This window comes from Lissotriton vulgaris, chromosome 1_1, assembly GCF_964263255.1.
Source record: "Lissotriton vulgaris chromosome 1_1, aLisVul1.2, whole genome shotgun sequence".
NCBI classification, from domain to species: Eukaryota; Metazoa; Chordata; class Amphibia; order Caudata; family Salamandridae; genus Lissotriton; species Lissotriton vulgaris.
The window spans coordinates 1,990,880,373-1,990,904,200 of NC_141685.1; the positions used below are offsets into that span (position 1 = coordinate 1,990,880,373).

General features: G+C 47.2%; 1 protein-coding gene across 1 annotated transcript in view; it reads right to left on the minus strand.

The window, feature by feature from the left end:
• GNAI1 (G protein subunit alpha i1) overlaps nucleotides 1-23,828 on the minus strand; it is a 372,390-nt gene that overhangs the window by 29,183 nt on the left and 319,379 nt on the right. Inside the window, exon 8 of the mRNA XM_086919838.1 lies at nucleotides 17,442-17,648. Coding sequence (XP_086775964.1) covers nucleotides 17,458-17,648 — 191 coding nt within the window. The 3' untranslated portion in view covers nucleotides 17,442-17,457. The remainder of the gene's footprint in view (nucleotides 1-17,441; nucleotides 17,649-23,828) is intronic.

A 23,828-nucleotide genomic window follows, 5' to 3' on the forward strand; every position in this document is an offset into this window, starting at 1 on the left:
TCAAAACTCCTTTCCCTATTGCTAGGTACAATGCTGCCACCAGTGGGGACTGTCCCACTCAATTGTTGCTCTCTAGCAAAGGCAAGCCTCTCTTTGGCCAGGGCAAGTTCTTCCCTTTCAATCCTCAGATTGGCTGCCTTTTCCTTAGCTTCATACATTCTCCTCTGGGGAGATGTCATTCCCCTTTGAGAGGAACGTTGAGAGCCATTGGTATGAAGGGATCTGATAGAGCCTCTTGATAGAGATCTATCTCGTCCATTCCCAATGTTAAGCTGACCTGAGAGTGGCCCCAAGGGTCCCCTAGTGCCCATCTCATGTCTGCTTAAGTTGGACCTGGTTAGTCTGCTGACTTCTACCTGTTCCTTTTCTGCCTCATCCCCTGATACCAAATCATCATCCTCATCATCAGCATCATCTGCTTCCTGAAGAGGATGGTCCTGGGCATCAAAGGGACCCTGTAAGGAGGGCATGTTGCCATCTGAATTAGAAGGGTCTGGGTTACCAGCCCTCCTTGCATCATGAGTCTCTAAGAGACCAATCAGAAAGGCAGTTGTGGGGTTAGACCCCTGCTTAATCTTCCTAGAGGTACACACTTGTCGTAACTCATGGAAGCTAAGCGCAGTATATCTTGAAGGGATGACCTGTGGAGGGTCAACTGACACAAGGGGAACCTCAGTGTTTCCTCCTTTGTCCGACATACTGTTTCTAGTGTGGTGTAAGTGATGCACCTACCTACACTATGTGTTTACCTACTGATCCCTTGCTAAGAGTTGCAGCCAAGGTGTGCTAAGCCTTGAGGAGCTACAACAGCTGGTTCAGTAGAACTCAGAGTATTCTAAGCTTTAGTTATGTGTACCTAACAGTACTTATGTGATCTTTCAACAAGATATTCTTAGGATACGTGTGGTAAAACAACAGCAAGCTCAAATCCCACCGCTGCCACCAATGTGAGAAGGTGGCCTGATATGCAGTGCTCACTATTCTAGTGAACACTATGTATCAGTCCAGCAACCCTTATTGATGATTGGTTGTAAGTCAACCTTATAGACCAGCTATCCTAGTAGCGTGGATACGAGCAGTCTAAGGCTAAAGACTCGAGAGGGCGCGTTAAGCCAGCTGTTTACCACACATATACCCCTTGAATACCAAGTGAAAGGACACCACACAAGTGTTATGAAAATAAACAGTTATTTATTTAAAGATCACAACAGCCCTGTACTCTTTATGAGGACAGGGTACTAAGCACAAACCAAAACTCTTACAAAAATACTTAAGTTAGCACAGTATATACAAATGCCCGAGGGGCACGGAAAACCATATACTCTGAAAGTGGAATGCGAAATTCCTAGCAGGTAAGTACAGTACTAATAGCTTTTGGAATCGCTAGGACTTGACTAGGGAATCGTTAGATTATGTCTAGGAGGCCTAGGGGACTCGGGTGCAGTGTGTGCACTCTCACGCGAGATGCGGGACAAAAGTCTATGGTAGCTAGGAATTAGAAAGTTAGTGTTCTCGGGCGAACCCGACCTGGTAGGGAGAAAACGAAAGTAGATTCTGACCCTTGGATAGTGAGGCTATGCTGGGGCACCGAAATGCCGAAGTTACCTAGCCCAGGGGCTGCAGCTGCATAGGTCTGAAAAGACGTCGGGAATCCTCGTAGACGGACCAGGAGCCGGAAGAAAAGATGCTGGCCGGTGACCAGTGAAGAAAGTTCAGTCGGATCCAAGCCTGGATCTTGAAGATAGATGACACCTGAAAGCAGAGGGGACCAAGTTCGAGACTACTAGCCAGTAGTCAGTGGGCACCAGGAGGGCACCGGATGGTAGCCACCTCGACTAGGTGAGTGGGTGACGCTTGACTCGAAGATCTCACGGACCAGGAGGCGTTGTCGGCGACCAGGATGGAGGATCGAGCTGTCCCACGAAGATAGAAGCTGTCGGCGTCGCTGGACCCAGGATTGGGCAACAAAGCCTTGGCAAATTCAAGCCCACGCGGTGGACCTAAAATGGCGTCTGGAGTGGACCAGGAGGGTCCGGGGTGCCTCTCTTGAAGAAGGAAGCAAAGGCCAGCCTGGAGCAACCAGACCAGCAGTCGTGAAGTCGTTGGGCGTCGTTCAGAGGGCCACAAGCCAGCCGGCTAGTAGCCAAACAACGCGGTGCACAGCAAACAGCAGAAGGGCCCCACGCAGATCGTGGAGATGCAGGGGGGCTGATCTTGGGTGCTGGAGCTGCGCAGGGTCGGGGCTTCTCGGACCCCAAAGCACTCACCAGTGGAGGACACGGTGGGCTTGCAGTAAAGATGTCGTGCAGTCTTGGCGATCGTCGGTCCCTTGAGGTCTCGTCGCACTCACGGTTCTCAGCTGGGCTGTAGAGGTGAGTAGAGGTCAGAGGGGCCAGGGAAGCCGGGTCTCGTCGAGCTGGGTCGTCGGATTCGTGATGAAGGACTTGCAGCAGACCGCAGTGTTCTTTAGGATGGTGCCTGCGGATGCAGGGTGACTACTCCTTAGCCACAAGGGAGAATCTTGAAGAAGAAATCGTGAAGTCCTTTCGAAGAAAGTGGTATCTTGATTCCAAAGATGATCTAATTTTAACAGGGGGCCCGCTCCCATCTTTATACTAAAAAAGGGGGCTGACCCGGTGACTAGGTCCTGCCTATGGGTGGGACTAGGTGGGGGGTGGTTACACCCCTCAGCCATGCCGGACTTCCCCAGGCCAGGGGCTGGTGTGCCCCTGGAACTGGTTCAGACCGGCCTATGCGTAGTGAGCACCGGGGTGCCACTCAGCAGTCACCTTCCTGTAAAGCCCTGCCTACCCAGGATACACAAAACCATGTCTGGGACGGTGCTAGCACCGCCCCTGACAGGAAACCCTTTGTCCAGGCTCCCCTCGCTGGAAGGACTCCCAGCTGCAGGGGGTCAGACTCGTGTCTGTGGTGGCAGCATCCATTTTGTGGAGCTGAGGCTTCAGTTAACTTTAACCGGGGTTCACAGTTACATACATGTCGTGTCCCTCTAGAAGGGTGGAATGCTAACCCCGTCGCCAGAATTGGCGAGGGGTTAGTATTCCAATTCGTATGACACCTTACTCGACATGTTTTGATAAAGCAATACCAAAGATAGCATTTAACCGCGAGGATTATAATGCACTTAAGAGTATATGGTATGCGATATCATGGAACAGCTATTAGGACTTGATTCCGCAAGCTGCAGACAGGCTCAGCTCATGCCAGAGCACCATCTCACACGATTCCAAGCACTCTGCCTTCAGGATTGTCAAGGCCTGCCATAGGAGTGACTGATAGGAATCTGTGTGTCCATTTTAGGGTTAGGTATAGGTATACTACACCTACAGCAAAGGGTGATTACACGACTTTGCCCCAGCTGTCATGCAGCCAGTTGTGTCAAATTTAGGAGGCCAGCCAGGGGTGGCACAATACGTGCTGCAGCCCCTGGCAGCCCTGGGTACACCTATGCCCTGAGTTACAGGGTCTGATAAGGTGGCCCAGTACCAATTGGTAGATGCACCTAGGGTACATGAGGTAATTTAGAAAGAGAACAGCCAGGCTGTGGGTCTGATTGGCAGGCCCACAGCCAGAGAAAGTCGTAAACCAGTGAAACAAAAGCAAAAAAATCTGGGTGATCATAGGATTGCAGACCCTACTCTCCTACACAAATATCCTTGGAATTATCTTTCTGAAAGAGGACTCAGCCTTCACAGTGAATTGGATGAAAATGGCACAGAGACCCGGCCACTTAATTAAAACTGTTTTTGCTACAGAGCATCCTATCCCAATTTGCACCATATCAGCACAGTAACATCAGTATTAATAGAGAGTGGATACCTATTGTGGGACCTTTGTATTAAAGGGAGCGTTTTTGCAAGAGTGAGCCATCTTTGGAAGTGGTTACCTTTAGAGAGCCAGCAAGTGAACCATTATCTAGTGTTTTGGGGTCTGCACCTTAGATCTGCGACAGGTGGTACACTTCACCACCTTAGAAAAGGAAAGTGACGACAAAACCAAAAAAATCTGCTCACATAGCTGAGCTCTTGGTCTGCACATTGTTCCCTTGCTTGGAAATCCCAAAAACATTGGTAAAGCCCATAGGTCTTGACTTTGGGACTGGTTAGCTATGCCAATGATTGTAGTCATGCAGCACAGCATATTTGATGCAGTGCCTCATGCCTAAAAAATGAAACAAAAAAAATAAACTGCTTTGGACATGGCTGACGAACAAGTTACTTACCTTCGGTAACATTATATCTGGAAGAAACATAGGTTAGTTATAGAACCTTTACCCTAGAATTACCCCCAGGCGTCAGACTGGATCAGGAACGTTTTTTTGGCTCCAGGCCCCTCCCATTCCTCCTCCCCCTCTTCTGGTTGCGAATCTGGTCTCAAAGAGCCATCGTAGAACAGGGGCACAAATGTACCCGCCGGCGCCGGATCTGGCATCCGTATATGCCGGTCTGGCTCTGTGTCTACCTCAAGATGGAGGCCAGAGTCTACGTCGGCAGGGACACAGCCGACGCCAGCTGCGGACGAGGTGCCAGTGGAATCGGAGCTGGAGGAGGCGTAACAAGGTCGACCGGCGCCAATCTGGATCCAGGCCTCGATCTAAGGGGACCCTGCGGAGCCGAAGCCACCGGTGTTGAAGGCCCAGGGCCCCCAGCCATGGCCGCGGCACCCAAAGGCACGCCGGCAGAGTCGAGCAGCCAAAAGATGGCACACGAGGTGCACCACCTGCATCCCTCGTTGTTTCGGCCGACGGATGGGGAGAAGTCATTTGATGAAAGTATTACTAATGAGCTTTCCTTGCTGAATGAGGTCATTAGCTGTGGTTTTATTTGGCAAAGGTTTCATGAGTTTATCCAACTTATTGTAGTGAGCCCTATCGTAGTGTGCTAAAAGAGCCTGAGAATTGTCAATATGCCAATGGTTAGCCGCCTGCGCAGCCACTTTTGCCGGAGGTATCAATGAGTTTAGACTCCTTATCAGGAGGAGGGGCGTCGCCTGTAGTTTGAGAGTTAGCTCTCTTGCGGGCGTTAGATACCACATGAGAGTCTAAGGGCAACTGACCGTTTATATATACACAGGGTCTGTAGGAGCGGGTTTGCATTTCTTATCTACTCTAGGTGCGAGTATTCAGGATCTAACAGGGTCTTTGATTACCTCATCAGTGTACTTCAACATGCCTTTGTGAGTGTGTTAGTGTCTCAACAAGGAAATCCTCTTCTAGAGGGTCTGCATGAAACTCCACCCAGTGATATTGAGCAGCCCTGCTGATAAGCTGAACATAGTCTATGTTGTCAGGTGGGGAGGGTCTGGAGGGATACAGGTCAGGGTCATTTGATCTGCTTCCCCATCATAAATCTCCCAGGGATCAGTGTCCGGTGGTATATCCTGACCTTGTGGCATATCCTACTCTTCATCCCATTCACCATCATCTTCAGGCGATAGTGGAGGTGATGGTGAATTTGACGGTGTAAAGATGAAATTGGTGTTGGGAGGAGAGGGAGGTATGTAAGGGGAGAAGGGTTAGTACCTATGTCCTTTTTCTTCAGAGGTATATGGCAAGCGTCTGAGTTTCAGCTTTTTACGAAGAGAGCCTAGGAGGTGTCCAGTTTTAGGGTCAATGCGGAGTCTTTTGCTTTGGATCCAAAGGTGGGTCCTCTGATTGAGGCTCTTTGGATGGAGTTTCTTTTCCTTTAGGAGTACATTTTGGCGCCGAAGATTTGGGCTGAAAGTCTTTAGGCGTGGAATGTTTTGACTCAGGGTGATTGTCTTTAGCCGGTTTCTCTGGAGCTTTCGGAGTGGCAGGTTTTGGCTCTGAACTTTTTGGATTTCGGCTCCGAAGCTTTAGGTTGAGGCTTTCGGCTCCAAAGCTTTAAGTTTTGAGACTTTTGGCTTCGACACCTTCGGTGTTAAAGGTGACTTTGGTGCCAGCGGTGTGCAGGCTTGCAAATGCTTTGTTTAATGTTTTGTGGCCGAATGTGTTCGTTCTGCACTGGAATGGGGCTGGCTAGAGCCCAAAGGCTAGTCTTTGTGTTTCATAGTCTGGCCTGAGGGTGGGGCATCTGAAACTTTCTCAGTGCTGACCTCAGCCCAAGGGCAAAGGTGATGCCGGAGCCTTAGGTTTTGGTTCATTGGGCACGGGGGGATCTGTACTTAAGGTACGTTGACCTGGAGTGATGTTCAGTTCTTCCATGTCAGAGTCTGCTTCGGACACGGACACCAGTTCTTCGTCCTCCGCATCTGCAGTCGGACAATCTGAATCTTCGCCGAAGATGTCCGGTATTGAGCCACTCCTGCGTTGCATATCGTGGTGTCAAGTCCGACGTCCACAAATGGTTTTCGATCAGAACGATCGACACGCTACAGTCCTTTTTGTCGATTTCCAGGGATAAGCAGAGGTTGCAAATGTCATGCAAGTCGGTGAGTGGCAATTTAGCACGACACCCAGGACATAGCTTAACCCTTTCGATGCTCATGACGGAACAGTTCAGTCATGAGCATTGGTCGAGCTGTGCTCATGACGGAACCGTTCAGTCATTACAAACCCATTTGCATTAGGGCCCAGCACCGGTGGAAAATCGGCACTGCACGGATGAGGTTAAATGGAGTCTGATCCATCGACTGCTGGGGCAGTCGGCCTGGGAAGGCCCGATGGCCCACACCAAAGTTCTCGATCAAAGGTTTTCTCAGTTTAGAACAATATGTGTTGAATGGGAAACCACAATCGAAAGAAAATAACGACAAGGATAGAGGATTGCGCGTCAAAGGGGTTCGAGTAAGATACCGAACCGGAGAGCAGAAAAACACATCCGAACCCGATGGTGGAAAAAAAAAATATGAGGATGGAGTCAATGCCTGTGCGCACTATCACCAAAAGGAGGAGTTACCTACCTCGTGACTGGAAAGACTTCTTCGGAAAAAAACAAAGTGCAAACATCCAGACACAACACTAGATGGCAACTTATGCTAAAGCATATGATCTACAGCTCACATGCCTCGAATATGATTATATAGATGGTGAACTTTCTAAAATGCTCTCAGTAAGTCTCGTTCCTTTTTTTACCACAGTTGATAAACTGGTCTCTGAATTTCTTGTTGAAAAAGAAACCCAGATAAGGCCTTAAAAACTAAGTTTACCATATGTAAAAGAGGTGGGTGGACTTTCTAATTGATATATTTATCAGACTGCATTTCTTGCTGCATACTGCGCCCGTTGGCTAGACACTAAACCCCCTGCATTAGTTCAATGACAAATGATCTAGCAACATCTCATTTCACCCTACTCACTACCTGTGACTCTTACAATGTCTAAAATAATTTTGACCAACTCTAGTTGAATTGTCCTCAACAAGAGCCGCGCTCTGCATCTGCTAGATGGGCACCTAGCCTCTAATCTCTCCCAATCTATGGCCATATTATTGTGGAATAATACAAAAACTGCTTCAGCAAATGCTACTATAATCAGTCCAGTATGGGCAGCAAAAGGCATCAACCTGATGTCTGACCTCGTTTCAGCGATAGCCCCCTTACCTTTGCTGAGTTACAGGATAACACCCCCTTACCAACATGGATGTCTACAATTTTCTTACAATGAAATCTAAACTCTTCATATTGGGACCTCTCCAACCCCCAACTATGTTCCAATGTATCCAACAAGTCAGTATAGATGGCCACTTGGAGTTTACAATTTACAAACTCTTACAACTCACAGTCCACCCCAATTCCACCCATTCCAAAATGTTGGTCCAAACACTTACTAAATTCAAGCACACCCCCCTCTTACTGGAATCTGCTTGGCCCAGAATTTTTACCAATCTCTTGAGAATAAATTGATCTCAGTAATGTCCCAGGCAAAAGCCTTTTCAGCACATTTTCTATATTGGACTCCATCCAGATTACTCAAGCTGAAACTGATTTACTGACTCCTGCTGATCCTGTGGTGAAGCCCCTGGGGGCTTTGTGCATATGTTCCTTTCATACAAATGGCTTTCCTACTTACTGGGTTGATATTAATAAGTGACGTATGGCTATCTTCAATGTGGATTTCATGCTATCCCTATACCTTGTACTGTTACTACTACTTGCTTCCACTCATCCACATTCCAAAAACTCCTTGCTCCAGAGAAACACTCTGCATGGTACGTCACTACCCTTGGCACCCCCTGACCTGACAAGCTCATTTACCCCTGGCATGATTCACTCAGCACTGCAGCCGTCAGGCAGGCGAGCTCTGAGGAGCACAGGGTCATGCAGTCAGCTTTCATCCTGGCCGCTTTGTAGCAAGGTCGGGAGGCACAGCGTTAATAGAAATGCTTGAGTCTCAACCAAAAAGGAAAAATGGGGGTGGGGGTCTCCCCCACAAATACAATGTTTAAAATAATCTATTCTTAGAATTCTAATAAAAAAAGTCAAACATTATGATTTAAAAGAAAAATATGGTGTCAATGTGTAATGAGCAATGTAAATACTTTTTCGTGGTTTAGGAACTCGTCATAAAAAAAGTAGTGATTTGGGATTGATCGTTGTTTAGCCATCGTGGCTAAGGAATTCGTGGTTTAGGGAGTAGTGGTTAAATCATACATCCGTATCTTAGAAGCACACACAAGAGTTAACCTGCATCTACAGGAGACCCTGTTATGGCTCAAACCATTTGGCCAGCACTCGATAGCTTTGTGGCAGTCAACTGATGCCTTCTTGGTCTACTCTGTTCTGTCCTTGATCCTAGTGGTCATTCTCACCCTTTTACCATCTCTCGCCGCCGACACTATTGTCAGCGACATCACCATCGAAGTAGTCAGTCTCATCGACATAGGATGTATCTTCGGCGACATCACCATCGACAATGTCTTCGGCGAAGCTCTCGAAGACGGGCCAGTCGACGGAGCAGAAAACGAAACCACTTGAGTTTTTGATGTCGACGTACCGGAGGAGATTGTAGTCTACAGACGAACCTTCTCTCCTTTCGCTTCCTGAGGCATACTCTAAGGCTTCTTAAAGATCTTCTCCTTTTCTGATGGCGAAGAGGCAATAGAAAGTCCTTGACTTGCCTTTTTTCCATTTGACACCTCAGGAAGCTGTCCCTCTTTCTCCTTTGTGTGGTGGAATTTTTGGGACTAAGCCTTTTAGACCTTTCAGAGGTCTTTTGAGAGGCTTTAGCAGGAGGTTCGGCTGAAGTAGAAGGGGAAGACCTTCCCCTTTTGTAGACCTCCTCGAAGATGTTGCTGGGGAGGAATCCTCACCATCACTGGACAGAACCTCTTTCCGAGACTTCATTTTCTGTGGCTAAGTAAGAAGTCTTCCTTCCCGGTCTCTCAGAGTCTTAGTTGAGAAAGTCCTGCAGATCTTGCACTCAGTGGCCTTGTGGTCTGGATATAAGCAATAAATACAATCTTTATGCTAATCCTCCACATAAAGTCTTTTCTTTGAACAAGTTGCACGGGCTTTGAATAAAGCTAGCTTTTCAGACATTCTGAAGAGAAAAATGGTGTAGAAAACCAATTGAAGAGAAAAAACTGAGCAGAGCTCAGTGGAGGCTCCCTTAACACAACGTGCGGTAGAAAATCTGAGGCTCTCTCCAGAGGGTTCTGTGGGGTGAGGCTAATCTGATTGGTTGTTGCAAAAATGCGGTCTCTTTTACAAAAAGAGGGAGATAGGCTACAAAATGAGGAGGCATAGACCTTACTTTCTCTTTTGTGCATACTGCAATGGTATTTAGTATTTACCGAGGCTCCCAGGCTGACGACTTGAAATGATACAAAGCATGGGAATCTATGAAAGTTCTAATTCTAGGGTAACATTCGGATTGTTTTGTAGCTCTTCACGCGGACGTGGATGACTTCACAGAAGCACGGCATCACGTGCGGCTCAGCTGACTCCATAAAAGGACTCAGTCGGGGGTGATGACATCAGTTCCGCCCTTTTTTTCGTGCCTTCGAGACACACAGACGACCGACAACAGTAGCCATATACACAGTACAAAATAATCAAGGTAACACACCCAGTGTACAGGCAATGCTGGAAAGCAATTATAATACCCACATGGGAAGTAACTGCGAACTATTCACTAAAGACAGCGCACCCACAAGGGTAATACGCATGCCAGGACTACAGATCCCAGAAGGCCCATGAAGGGGCCACGCCCATGAGGGCAGGAACTAATTGGAATATAACCTGCGCTTTGCATTGTGCTGCCGTACCTGTTCAAAATAGCCATTGAAGAAGAGATAAAGCATTCTCGAAACGAGTCTTGCGTTGCATTACAGAAGTAGTGTGGTTTGAAGCCTGCTTGCAAGATGGTAAATAAATAAGTGGAGCTAAAATTAATCGTGTGGCCTCCTTTCAAGTGAGTTCCTGAAATTGAATTGATTTACCCAAACGGCTGGCTCGGTCGTGGAAGTGAGCCCACCGCTGCGGCGGGTCCGTGCTGACAACAAAGGAGTCAGCAGCAGGAACGAGAGATCGGGCATTCTACAGGGGAATGTCGGATATGCCCCCATTTGTCATCTGGAAAGCGGGAGCATGCCTCTGCCAGTTTGAATCTTCAACCCACATGGGAAGTAACTGCGAACTATTCACTAAAGACAGGGCACCCACAAGTGTAATACGCATGCCAGGACTACAGATCCCAGAAGGCCCGTGAAGGGGCCACGCCCATGAGGGCAGGAACTAATTGGAATATAACCTGCGCCTTGCATTTTGCTGCCGTACGATAGATAGAGATAGATATACATATATACACACATTAAAACATTGTCACATTTGCAGGTATACAAGGGTGGACAACGGGAAGGCGGGTGGGCATGTGAGGAATCCACAGGCAGATACGGTATCCACCAGAAAAAGCATTACCGAAGGTAAGTAACTTGTTCTTCTGATGGATACATCTGCCAGTGGATTCCTCAACTTGTGATAAATTCCCACAGCAGTCCCACTCCCGGAGGAGGGTATCCAACCTTCTATACCAAGAAGTCCTGAAGGACGGAACGAGAAAAGTGTCCTTCCCTCTTCGCCTCTGCATCCAAACAATAATGCTTTGCGAAAGTGTGAGGGGAGGCCCAAGTTGCCGACCTGCAAATGTCCTACACAGGAAAACCTCTAGACAAAGCAGATTTAGATGACTTTGCTCTAGTAGAATGAGCTCTCAAATCTTCTGGAGGTTCCTTACCGGCTAAGGAGTAGCATGTCTTCATACACAAGACAATCCATCTAGACAGCGTGCGCTTGTGCACCGCTCTGCCTTTTCTGCAGCCAACGAAACCCACGAAGAGTTGGTCATCAATTCTGAACTCTCTGGTTCTGTCAAGGTAGAAGGTCTCTTAGGGTCCAGACGGTAAAGCTGCTCCTCCTCCTTGGAAGGGTGAGGGGGAGGATAGAAGGTAGGGAGGGTAATGGACTGCCCCAGATGGAAGGAAGTTACCACCTTAGGCAGAAAAGCAGTACTGGTATTGAGTACCATTCTTTCAGCATGAATAGTCAAGAACGGGGGTTTTGAACTTGGAGCTTGAAGCTCACTCACTCTCCTTGCCGAGGTAATTGCAATCAGAAAGACAGTTTTAAAAGATAACCTCAAGGGACACCTATGCAAGGGCTCGAAAGGTGAACCCATTAAGAAAGTAAGGACAAGATTCAAGTCTCATTGAGGCACAATAAAAGGAGTAGGAGGAATTGTATTCATAAGACCCTTTTAGAATCTTAAAACTACAGGTGACTTAAATAAGGACGGCTGGTCTGGCAAACAAAGAAAAGCAGACAAAGCCGAAAGATAACCTTTCACTGTCGCTACTGCAAATCCTTGCTGAGCCAAAGAGTGCAAATTGAAGAATGTCAGACAAGCAAACCTTCAAGGGGTTAATGGACTTCTCTCCGCACCAGGAGACAAACTTGGACCACCTATAAGAATAGATAGATTTGGTGGAGTCCCGCCCGCCTGACAAAATAACATCCACCAAATCAGGTGGGAGAGAAAAAAAATTCAGGTTGCCCCGTTTAATCTCCAGGCATTAAGGTGTAAGCTCTGGCGGTGGGGGTGTAGAACCTGCCCCTGCGACTGCGAGAGGAGGTCTGCACTCAGAGGGAGACGAAGCGGAGGGCACGAGGAGAGGTGGAGAAGATCTGTGTACCACACCCTTCTTGACCAATTCAGGGCGATCACTATGACTTTGGCCCGGTCTTAGCGAATCTTCCTCAGAACCCTAGGAATCAAGGGTATGGGAGGAAACTCGTAAAGGAGTTGTGAGCCCCAACTCAACTGAAACGCGCCCCCCCAAAGCTCCCTGCATCTCCAGGCATTAAGGTGTAAGCTCTGGAGGTGGGGGTGTAGAACCTGCCCCTGCGAGAGGAGGTCTGCACTCAGAGGGAGACGAAGCGGAGGGCACGAGGAGAGGTGGAGAAGATCTGTGTACCACACCCTTTTTGACCAATTCAGGGCGATCACTATGACTTTGGCCCGGTCTTGGCGAATCTTCCTCAGAACCCTAGGAATCAAGGGTATGGGAGGAAACTCGTAAAGGAGTTGTGAGCCCCAACTCAACTGAAACGCGCCCCCCAAAGCTCCCTGCATCGGATACTGGAGACTGTAGAATGACGGGCAGTGGGCGTTCTCGTGAGTGTCGAACAGGTCCACCCGAGGAGTCCCCCACGTCCGAAAGACGTGACTGACTACCTCTGGATGAAGCCTCCACTCGTGGTCGGCTGAGAACTGCCGACTGGGACTGTCTGCCAGATGAATTGCCGTCAGACAAATCCGATGGTCCTGAACCCAGAACCAGAGACGCAGAGCCTGTCTGCAGAGACAATGCGACCCCACTCCTCCCGGTTTGTTCACATACCACATCGTGGTAGTGTTGTCAGTTAGGACTTGAACTGGCTGACCGCGAAGGGAAGGGAGGAAGGCTTTGAGCGCTAAACATATTGCCCGCAACTCTAGAAGGTTAATGTGAAGCAACCTTTCCTCTGGAGACCATAGACCCTTGATCTCCAGGTCCCCCAGAGGAGCACCCCACCCTAGGGTGGATGCATCAGTTCTCACCGGTGCCACTGATGGAGACAGATGAAAAGGCTTTCCTTGAGACAGATTGCCTTCCACGCTCCACCAAGATAGATCCGCCGCAGCTTCTCTGGAGATCCTCACCGACTCCCTGAGATCTCCGTTGTGCTGCGGAGACACCACTGGAGTGCCCTCATGTGCCAGCGTGCATGGTTGACCAATAGAATACAGGAAGCCATCAGACCGAGCAGACAAAGGACCTTCAGGACTGGAACAGCCGCTCCACTGTAAAATAAAGGAATCATTTCCTGTATGTCGAGAATCCTTTGTGGAGGAGAGAATGCCTGACACACAGTGGTATCCAGTACCACACCTATGAACAGGTTGCGCTGAGAGGGCACCAGGTGAGACTTGGGCACGTTTATCGAGAAACCCAACCTGTACAACAACCGAGTTGTAATCTGCAGATGATGGAGCACCTTCTCTGGCGACTCTGCTTTGATCAGCCATTCGTCCAGATAAGGAAATACTGGTATCCCCAACCTTCTGAGATGGGCTGCCACCACCGCCATCACCTTGGTGAAGACTCGAGGTGCAGTAGTAAGACCAAACGGAAGTACCGCAAACTGGTAATGTTGCGATCCTACCGTAAAACGGAGATACTTCCGGTTCGACTTCAGGATTGGAATGTGGAAATATGCATCCTGCAAGTCGATCAACACCATCAAGTTCTCTTGCTGCAGCGCTTGAAGAACCTGCGCAAGGATGAGCATCTTGAACTTCTCCTGCTTCAAAAAGAGGTTCAAGATCCTGAGGTCCAGGATTGGACTAAGCCTGCCATCCTTCTTGGTAATCAGGAAATACCGGGAGTAGCATCCCTGACCCCTTTCCTGCTCTGGAACCACCTCTATTGCACCTTTTCTCAATAATGTCAGAACTTCCTCCTGCAGGAGAAGGTGGTCCTCCGTGCAAAATCCTTGACAAGGAGGGTAATTTGGGGGAAATTCCCAAAAGGGAAGAGCATACCAATTCTCTACGAGATTGAGAACCCAAAGATCCGATGTGTCCGATTCCCAATCTCGTAGAAAATGAGTAAGCTGACCCCCTACTGGACAAACTTGATCCGGAATGGCGGATCTAGGGCTGCTTTGCTGTGGTAGGAGGGGGGTGGGAAGAGGAGGAGGAGGAAGCTTGATGACCTCTAGGGCGGCCTGTTTCTACCCCTGTACGATTTGTACAATGAATTTTGCTGCTGCTGCAGTTGCTTGTAAGAGCGAAAGGAAGATCTTCCAAACCCTCTGAATCTCTTACTAGAAGATCCTCTGGACTGAAGACCTGAAGACCTAGCAGTCTCCTTACTGTCCTTGAACCTTTCCAAGGCAGCATCTGCCTTCTTTCCAAACAGGCCGGAACCATCAAATGGAAGGTCTATTAAAGTAGCCTGCACATCAAGAGAAAATTCAGATGTTTTCAACCAAGCAGCCCTCCTGGTGGCAACGGATGATCCCATGGTCCTTGCCACAGAGTCAGATGTGTCCAAACCACTCTGGATCACCAGGCGAGCAGCAGCCTGTGTATCCGCAAGAACCTCACTGAAGTTTTGCCTGTCTTCCTCCGGCATCTTTACCACCAACTGCTTTGCAGAGTCCATCAAAGCATGTATATAGCGCCCTAAAAGGCACGTGGCATTTGTGGACTTGAGGGCCATGCTAGCCAAAGAGAAAACTTTTTTTGCTGATTGGCCCAGCTTCTTAGACTCCTTGTCACCAGGCACCTGAGGAAAGTAGATTTTTTGGATCATGTCGCCTGAACCACCAAACTCTGTAGATGGATGTGATGAAAGGAAGTCCGGATCACTAGGAGCCACCCTATATCTCCTTGCAACAGCCCTTGATACTGCAGGTGACTAAAAGGGCTTACGCCACACTTCTAAAACAGGCTCTGTAATTGACTCATTAAAAGGCAGCATCGACACAACCACTGAAGAGGGAGAATGGAGTACCTCAGTCAAAATGCTTGATTTAAACTCCACAGTGGGCAGATTCAAATCTAAGAGTTCAGCTGCCTTTCTAATGACCATGTGATATGGTGCTACATCCTTCGAAGGGGCACCAGGAGCCGAGGAAAGCTCCCACTCTGGAGATAACTCCAAACCACTTGCTTCCTGAAGGTCATCAAAAAAAATCATCAGATTCTTGCAGCTCTCCCTCTTCCGTCTCCTCGGCTCTATATCTCTGCTCCTCCAGAAGCCTTTGAGCCTCCTGCCTAGACCTCCTTCTCGGGGTCGGTGGAACCACAACCGACTCAGACGGCGCCGGCGTCTGGCTTGGAGCCGGAGGATCAGTCTGGAGCGTACGAGGCAGTCTCGAGGCCGGAGCCGGTGAACATGGAATAAAAAGCCATAAACGGCGCCGGTGCATATGTCTGAGGGACGCCCAGATTAAAGGCCATGGGACCAGCCAGTGCTCCAGAGGGGTACATGGCTCTAAAAAAAAAAAAATACATTGCATTTAAATAATGTGTCGGGTCTTGTCCCGGCCTGGGTATGGACCCACAAGCTGCTCCTTTCTAGGTACAGGAACCGGGTCAACCTGAACCTCGGGTTGATGCTCCGGAGTCGCAGACCCTTCAGACAATGGAGCCTCTTCGTCATCTCGTGGTGGAGAGTGTCGGCGCCGGGGAAGGATTCAATGCCGGAGCCGGAGACTGCTCCGGTGACTCCACAGGCGAGGGCTCACCTTCCGGATCCAGTACAACAGGTGAAGGAGACACATAATCCTTCCGATGTCAACAACCTGGAGACTTAGACTTCGAATCCGACTCTCTCCCGGAATGACTCCGAGACCAGTGCTTCCTCTTATGCTTCTTCTTGGATCGAGAAGCATGCCCCGAAGAAGACCTCGACTTCGAACTCTTCCTATCTTTCTTGCCTTTCATCTTCGCCTCTCTTTCTCGCAGCGCCTTGGGAGTTCATCTTCTTACAACATGGACACCCTTGGACGTCATGGTCAGAAGACAGACACCATACACAGTCTTCGTGAGGATCCGTTATGGACATCATCTTCCCGCACTCTCCACAGGGCTTGAACCCAGTTATCTTCGAAGACATTTTGTTAGGAATCAAGAAAACACTGGAAACAGCCAACAGTAACAGAGTAACAAACTAGCTACTGAGGATCCCTAGAAAACAGTTCGCGTCGACAAAGCGGGAAAAAGGGAACTGATGTCATCACGCACACGGAGTCCTTTCATGGAGTCTGTGATGTCAGCAGAGCTGCGCGTGATGCCGTGCTTCTGTGATGTTGTCCACGTCGGTGTGAAGAGCTACAAAAGAATTTTTGAATGTTGCTGACGCAGGGGATATTCACAAGGTGAGGAATCCACTGGCAGATGTATCCAAACGTGAATTACTATACCTTTACTATACCTTTCCCTTAGGAAAAATATATGAATCTGTTTTGCCCACCAGCCAGATAAAATTACCATAAGTGACATTTATGATTGCATGCCTTGCCCATTTTCACTGGAGAGAACAAAGCTGTTAAAGCAGGGGGTCTGGATAGAGTCCACTGTACTCCAAAATTCAGTATTCAAGGCTATGAGTCAATATTTCAAGCAAGATCTAGTCCCAAAAAAATGGAAAAGGCTTTGCTACTTTAGCTTTGAAGAAGAAATATGTAAAACCACAGCTGAATGTAGGTTACTGTGTGTCAGGTTCTGAAAACTCCTTTCAGCCACAACAATGGCAACAATAAATTGCACAGAATGGTAGTACTGTCAAAATACTAAAACCTACTCACTTCTTTATATCTAAAGCACCAGAGCAAGGGCAGTAATTTGAGGAAGACAAGGCAGACATATGCACCACAAGCTGGCAGGAGCTGGGGGGTTAAAGTCTATCTGAGCAAGGGCCTCAGAACATACTTAGAATGGATGATTCCTCGGTTCACCACTTTCCTCTGACTATAAAGATGGAAGGAGAAGTCTAAATAGATATTTACTTGAGAAAATCACATAAGTAAATGTAACATATGTGGCAACAAGTCTCATTTTTTTAAGTGGACATCAACACAACCATTTAAATCAGCGAGAGGAAGTTCTAAATAAAAACTTAAGCGCACAAAAATACACATTTGGCAGCTACCCTGGGGAGCCTAAAATATGCCCAGCACAATCACACATGTGACTGCAACACAGATACAATTCTACAAAGTACACTACACTGGAAAAATGAAGACATGTATGCGTTTTAGGTTAAAGAACAGTGAAATGCAGAAGGAGCAGTTTATACTTCAGCTGCTCTGGCTCTTGGACTGCTGCTATACTTTTTGGGCTTGTCACAATGTATTCTTAGATTAAAGAAAAGGGTGCATATATGTAATAGTATCTAAATTTCACATAAAACAAGGGTGAGAACAATTCATTTATATAAAAAGTAAATTACCATTTAGTAGAAAATCCTAGAAGAGGCCACAATCTTTAAGATTATTTTTTATGATGACATCAGTCACAGCATCAAAAACAAACTGCACATTCTTGGTGTCTGTGGCACATGTGAAGTGGGTGTATATTTCTTTTGTGTCTTTTCTCTTGTTTAGGTCTTCGAATTGACATTGAATGTATGCTGCTGCCTCTTCGTAAGTGTTTGATCCTGCAAGAATGAATAACAGGATTGTAACAATGTCTGTTAAAGACAAAAGGTCTAAAACCATACGTTTTCCAAAGGCGGCATTCACTTACTGTACATAAAAACATACAATCACTTGTGCTTGACAGGCAAACACCAGCAATGTCATTAAACAAATACACCCTTTACTACACATTCTACATTCACTGCACTATAATGCTCCAGATCATATGCACATTTGTAAAACACTAGGAATTTAAGAAGGACCAACACACCATTTTAAAAAACTCACTCCCGCTATATATGGTTAATTATAAGTAGCATATTTTCAGCACGTTAAAAGGGGTGAGATTTATTCTATTAGGTTCATGTTAATTACAAATGCATGTTATATTCTTATCTGTGAAATTCTCTTAAATTATTCTGCTAGCTTGCTGTTAATAGGCGGTATTCTTTCTAGGATCACTCATTTATGGGGTGTGTTTGTAAGTAGAATCTATGAGGGTTTACATGATAAAAGTAATTTGAGAAAAAAAACGTATACACTTTTATGGGAAAGGCATTTTTGGGCAAGGCATTTTTTGTCTACTTTTTCTTTCAATGATCGCAGCTAGTAAATTGAGATTTACAAATTACACCCTTTTTGAAGCACCTTTTTGAGACTGATAATTTGGTCTTCAGTACAAGCCTATATAAGGCCCAAGACTTGAGTGAGCGCACATAGTAGAATTACTAAGACCCACCAAGCGCACGCAGAAGAGCAGGATGGCACATAACTGTTTACATGTCAAAGGGAAATTTCCATGACTACTTCAAAAATGCTTAGAGGATATGCGAGGCCACCCTGCGTAGCAGTCTCAAACAATCCCATAGTGAATCTGGATGGCGCACAGCAGAGGTTTTATCTCCTATTTTTCAGACCACTACAACATAGAAAAATATTGACAAACTTATCCAACACTAGGTGCTATGTGAATAGCTCAAATTATTAGTGAGGACTGTTACATCTATTCGTAGCATGTAGTGCTGTAGATGCACATGCTCTGCATACTCCCGGCATCTAGTGTTGGGCTCCGACATATGCAACTTGAGAAATCTTTGAGTCCGAGGTATTGTGGCTTCTACTCACAGTGGCAATGTGCATGGTCATCAGTTCAAATGTTAGATTATTTTTCACACATTGGATACATGTTATTGGAGCGAGAAATAGAACACAATGCTGACTATGCACGAAGTGTAAAGAAAAAATATATACAACATAAAGCAAATAAATAACATCCGAGACAACCAATGACTTCCGCTGAGGTAGGTAGGCGCATGTGGATCTACAACACTAAAGGCTACGGAAGATACTTACAGAGTAAGTAATCCATTTGTTGTATGTGTGGATGAAGAAAAACATGCTCTGCATAGACTGTAGTAAAAAGAACTGATGGTGGACGGAATGCTGAGCTAATCAAACATTCACAGATCTGGTTTAATCTATCTTTTTTTACTCATCACACCACCCCAGTTTGGACCCAGCCATATGCAAACCAGTATTAACCCTGCTCCCCATGGCAACAGTTCAGCACGAACTGGCAGGCTAGGTCCTCCTTTCACCGGAAACGAGCACCCTGTGACCAATTTTGGGCATCATCCCTCATCAGCCAGGCTAGCTTGAATCCAGGGCTACAATGAGCATGGACTACATAGACTATAAAGCAGTCCTCCCTTGGCGATAGCTAGTCAGTGGATGGTGCAAATACTTGAAATAAAGATCTGTATGGTCTGCCCAACATGCGCCTGTGGCATGCTACTATGTCCACCCTGTAGTACTAAGATAATGTGTGTGAAGTTGGCCATGTGGCTGTTTTGCAGATGTCAGATATGGGAATATAACAGGTAAAAGCCATAGAAGCACCCTTTTTCATAGAGGAGAGCAGTCTTGGAGGGATGGACTGGTAATGTTCTTCCTGCCTTGATGTAACGTGCCTGGATGCATTTGACTACATATCTAGCAATATCTGCCTTAGATACTGCCTACTCCTTCACTGCTTTTGAGAAAGCTACTTACATGTTTCATGAAAAGATTTTGTTATTGCAATGTAATACATTAGTGCTCTTTATACATCTAGTGTATGAAGAGCACTCTGCTACAGTGTAGGGATTTGAAAGTAAACGTGGAACGCAATAGTTTGGTTCTGGTGAAAAGAAGGCCCTACTTTTTTTAGGATTTTAGGAATGGTACTAAAGAATACCCTATCTTGGTGTACCTGAAATAAAAGTTTTCCTATATTCAGAGCATGCATCGTACGCACTCTCAAGGAAGTAATTTGCTAACACAAAATCAACTTTCCATCTGAGAAACTGAAGTGGTCAGGAGTGTAAAGATTAAAAATGAGGGCCCCTGAGCCTGCTTAGTGCCACATTAAAGTTCCAGATTGGAGTAGGTGGTGACTTTGGAGATATTCGCTTCTTTAAAACATGCATGAATGCTTTAACAGATTCTGAAGAGTGATTACTGTTCCCTGTTCAGGAGATATGCAGCAATACCTGATAAGTAAAGCTGTATTGATATGTAAACCAATCATTCCTTTTCCAAGTGTAGGAGATAGCTGATAAGGTTTTGTACTGTAGGGTTCAGGGGATAAATGTGCTACGAGAAATGGACAAATCTATTCCACTTAGCAGCATAACACGCTCCAGTGGTAGGACGTCTTGCCTCCCTTAAGACGTCCATACTTTCAGAGGGCAATTTTAGGTGACTAGCATCTCAGGGGCCAGATCATTAGATTATTCTGTCTAGGATTTGGATGTTTAACAGCCATGCATGTGTGACCAGCTCTTTTCTGTTGATGAGCCGCTCATGGGGAACTACAGATCTAGTAAGGTCATGTACCATTGGCTGTCGTGCCCAGGTAGGAGCTATCTGAATCAAAGTGGGAGATGTCTGACTGAGCTTCCTCACAGCAGAAGCTAGTAGTGATAGGTGGAAAAGCGTAGGCAAATCTGAGTATTCATTCATAGTCCATTGCCCTTGGACTGTGTGTGATAAACCTTGGAGGGGAAGGTTTGGCATTTTAGCATTCTGCGCTGTGGCAAAGGTTTAGGTCTGATGTGCCCCAAAGTTGAAAGTATGGAAGCAGGATTTGTGGGTGGGGTTTCCACTTGTGGACTTGCTCCTGCGTCTCATTTAGGAAGTTGGCAACGTTGTTATCCTCCCCAGGGAGATACTCTGCAAAGAGGTGAATGTGACAGTGAACTGCCCAATCCCATATGCTCTGGGCTAGATGGAAAAGCTGGTAAAAGTGCTTTGCTGTTTCTGTAGGTAATACATGGCTGTCATGTCTTTCTTTAGGACTAAGGTGCCAGTTTGAGTGCTAGTAGTTCCAAAGGTGATGTAAATGCCATTTTATAAAGGTGTACGCTGCTCTTGTACTGTCATGTTCATAGTGTGTGCTCTCAACCTGTGAGTGTAGAGTCCTCTGCGAAAGTTACATGTGGTGTAGGATATATAAAAAGGCACGCCCTGCAACAGGTTGTTGCTGTGCCATCATTGCAGAGACCAATACATAATGGGCTAAATCAACACCTGATCCCCTAGCTGCTCTCCTTGCTACCACGCGGAATAGGTCTTAGACGCTGCTGCCCCAGCTGCCTGCCGGTAGCGCTGCTCAGCACATGCTGCAGTCGTTTCGGCTCTTTGCCATTTCATTGCACAACCGTTTTCCATCTATTTGCCTCCTTAGTTTACATCTGAACCCACTGATGTGAATGTCATTGTCTTTAGTCATGTCATGGCCAATTGTATTCGACTTTGCTTTGCCTTTTCAGTTTAATTTCATCCCACTGTTGTATAGTTTATTATTTTACCTTCCTTTGGTGGCCCGTGTTTGTTTTTACCTGTCCATTTTTCCACTTAGTGTCACCCAGGGCTAACCTCCCGCCCAGGACCTACTTAATGGAGGATGTGCCCAAGACAAGCCTGTCTGTGCCTAGACGGTGGCCAGCGCCAGGTACCCAGGCTCCACCTCAATTGCAGCCGCACGTCTCCGCACTCTAAGGTCGGACCTTTCTCCAGTTGGTACTACCTTTTCTGCACAATTAGAGCACCCGCAAGCACAACCACCACCAAAAATTCCCACCATGACTGCCCTTGAGCTACTCCACTGTTGCTTGCTCAATGAATGGTCATGCTGGAAGCACTCCACCAAGATCTGAGAACCACCTCCCTCACCCGACGCCATCCCCATCAGAGACCTGGCTCAACCCCGCGTCTGCTTCAGACATCACCGCAGCGACCTAGCAACAGAGGTGGAACAACAAACACAGAGGTGGAATCGCCATTATCCAAAAATAAACCATCCATTGCACCACCACCGAATACATCACCGCTCTGATCATGGAACACCAACTTCCAATTCCACACTGACTGACTGCAGAACCATCATCAGAGGCACCCTTGCCTACAAACCCACAGGTCCAGGCCTCATCTTCTGCGACAATTCCAGACTTCATTAGATTACAAGAGTTACATCTTCCTCAGAAACCTCAACTTTCACATTGATGACCTTAACTACGCCAACACCGCCAACCTCCGACAGCATGAACAACATCGGCCTCACCCAAATAGTCATCAATGCCAGACACGCTGGATCCCATCTCCACAGCCAGCAACAGAGTCAAGTTCAGTCGTGTCAGTGAGCTCACCTTGACCGACCACGCCATTGCCAACTTCACCATCTCAGGACCCGACTGGCACCACCATCAAGCCGCCCAGCACCTCACACTAACGGAAGCAAGGTATCAGAGAGTCAATGGACCAATGCCCTCTACGCCTCCAATACCGACACTGTGACCAAACTAGAACAAGCAGTCAAGAACTTCTCAACCCAAATCACTAACTGCGCCAACAGTCGCCCCCGTCAAGCTCTCCAAACCCAAGAGATCCATCACTCGAGTTGGCTGGTACATCACAGAACTGAAAAATGTAAGTACAATTGCACGTGACTGGAAAGGAAGCGGCACACCAGCAATGACCCCCACTGACCAAGCCACCTTCAGGACAGGACGGCCCTCAACCTCTACCACCATCACTTGAAAGACCTGAAAAAGTGCCCTAGTCAACCACACCGAAGGCAGCTCCAACTGCACCAAAGAGCTCTTTGACATTGTCAGAATTCTCCAACCCCTTTGACACCAAAAACACCATCAACCCTTCCCAAAAACCCTGCAACACCCTGGCTAACTTTTTCCACGACAAGATTTCAACACCAGCCTACCAACCTTCACACCCTCATCGCTTCCACCTGACCCAAACCTCGACCAGCTCAACACAGAGAATATCACAACCATCATAAATTGCATCCACTCAGGATCAGAATCTGACCCCTGTCCGTACCACATGCTCAACCTTGAGCTCACATCCATTCTCAATGAATGGATCACCACAGCCACATTTCCCAAAAAAGGAAGGACGCAGACGTCACACCCCTTCTCAAGAATCCATTAGCCGACCCAAACGAGCTCAAGTACCACCATCTCCAGTTTCCACCGAAATTCCTCAAAAAGGCCATCAACCACCAACTCACCGAACACCAGGAGCACAACAGCCTGCTGGACACGTCAGATTCTGCATTCCGCAGGGACCACAGCATCGAAACAGACCTGACCGCCACCACCGACATTAGAATCCTCATCAACTGAAGACAAAAAGCAACCCTGATCCTCCTCGACCTCTCGGCATCGTTCGACACCGTATCAAACCACACCCTCAACGAGAGGCTTCATCTCATCGGAATCCAAGTGAATGTCCTCAAATAGATCGCCTCAATCTTCATAGGTTGTGCATAGACTATCTGCCTACCTCCTTTTACCTCTGAACCAAAGAGCATAATCTGTGTTGTCCCTCAAGGTTCACCCCTCAGTCATACTCTTTTCAACACCTACATGGCGATCCTCCCCCCCCCCCCCCCCCCCCCCCCGGTCAAAATCGTAAGTACCCATGGACTGAACATCATATCCTATAGAGACAACACCTGTATCACTATATGAAGACCCCCTCCACCATTAGAGCTAACTTTCACAGATGCATTTAGAGAGAAGCAGACTGGATGAGAAACAAATGCCTGAAGCTCAATGACAAAACTGAGGTGCTGATCTTCAGGAAAACTTGGAATGACTCTTGGTGGCCCTCCGAACTAAGACCTTTACCCACACTGA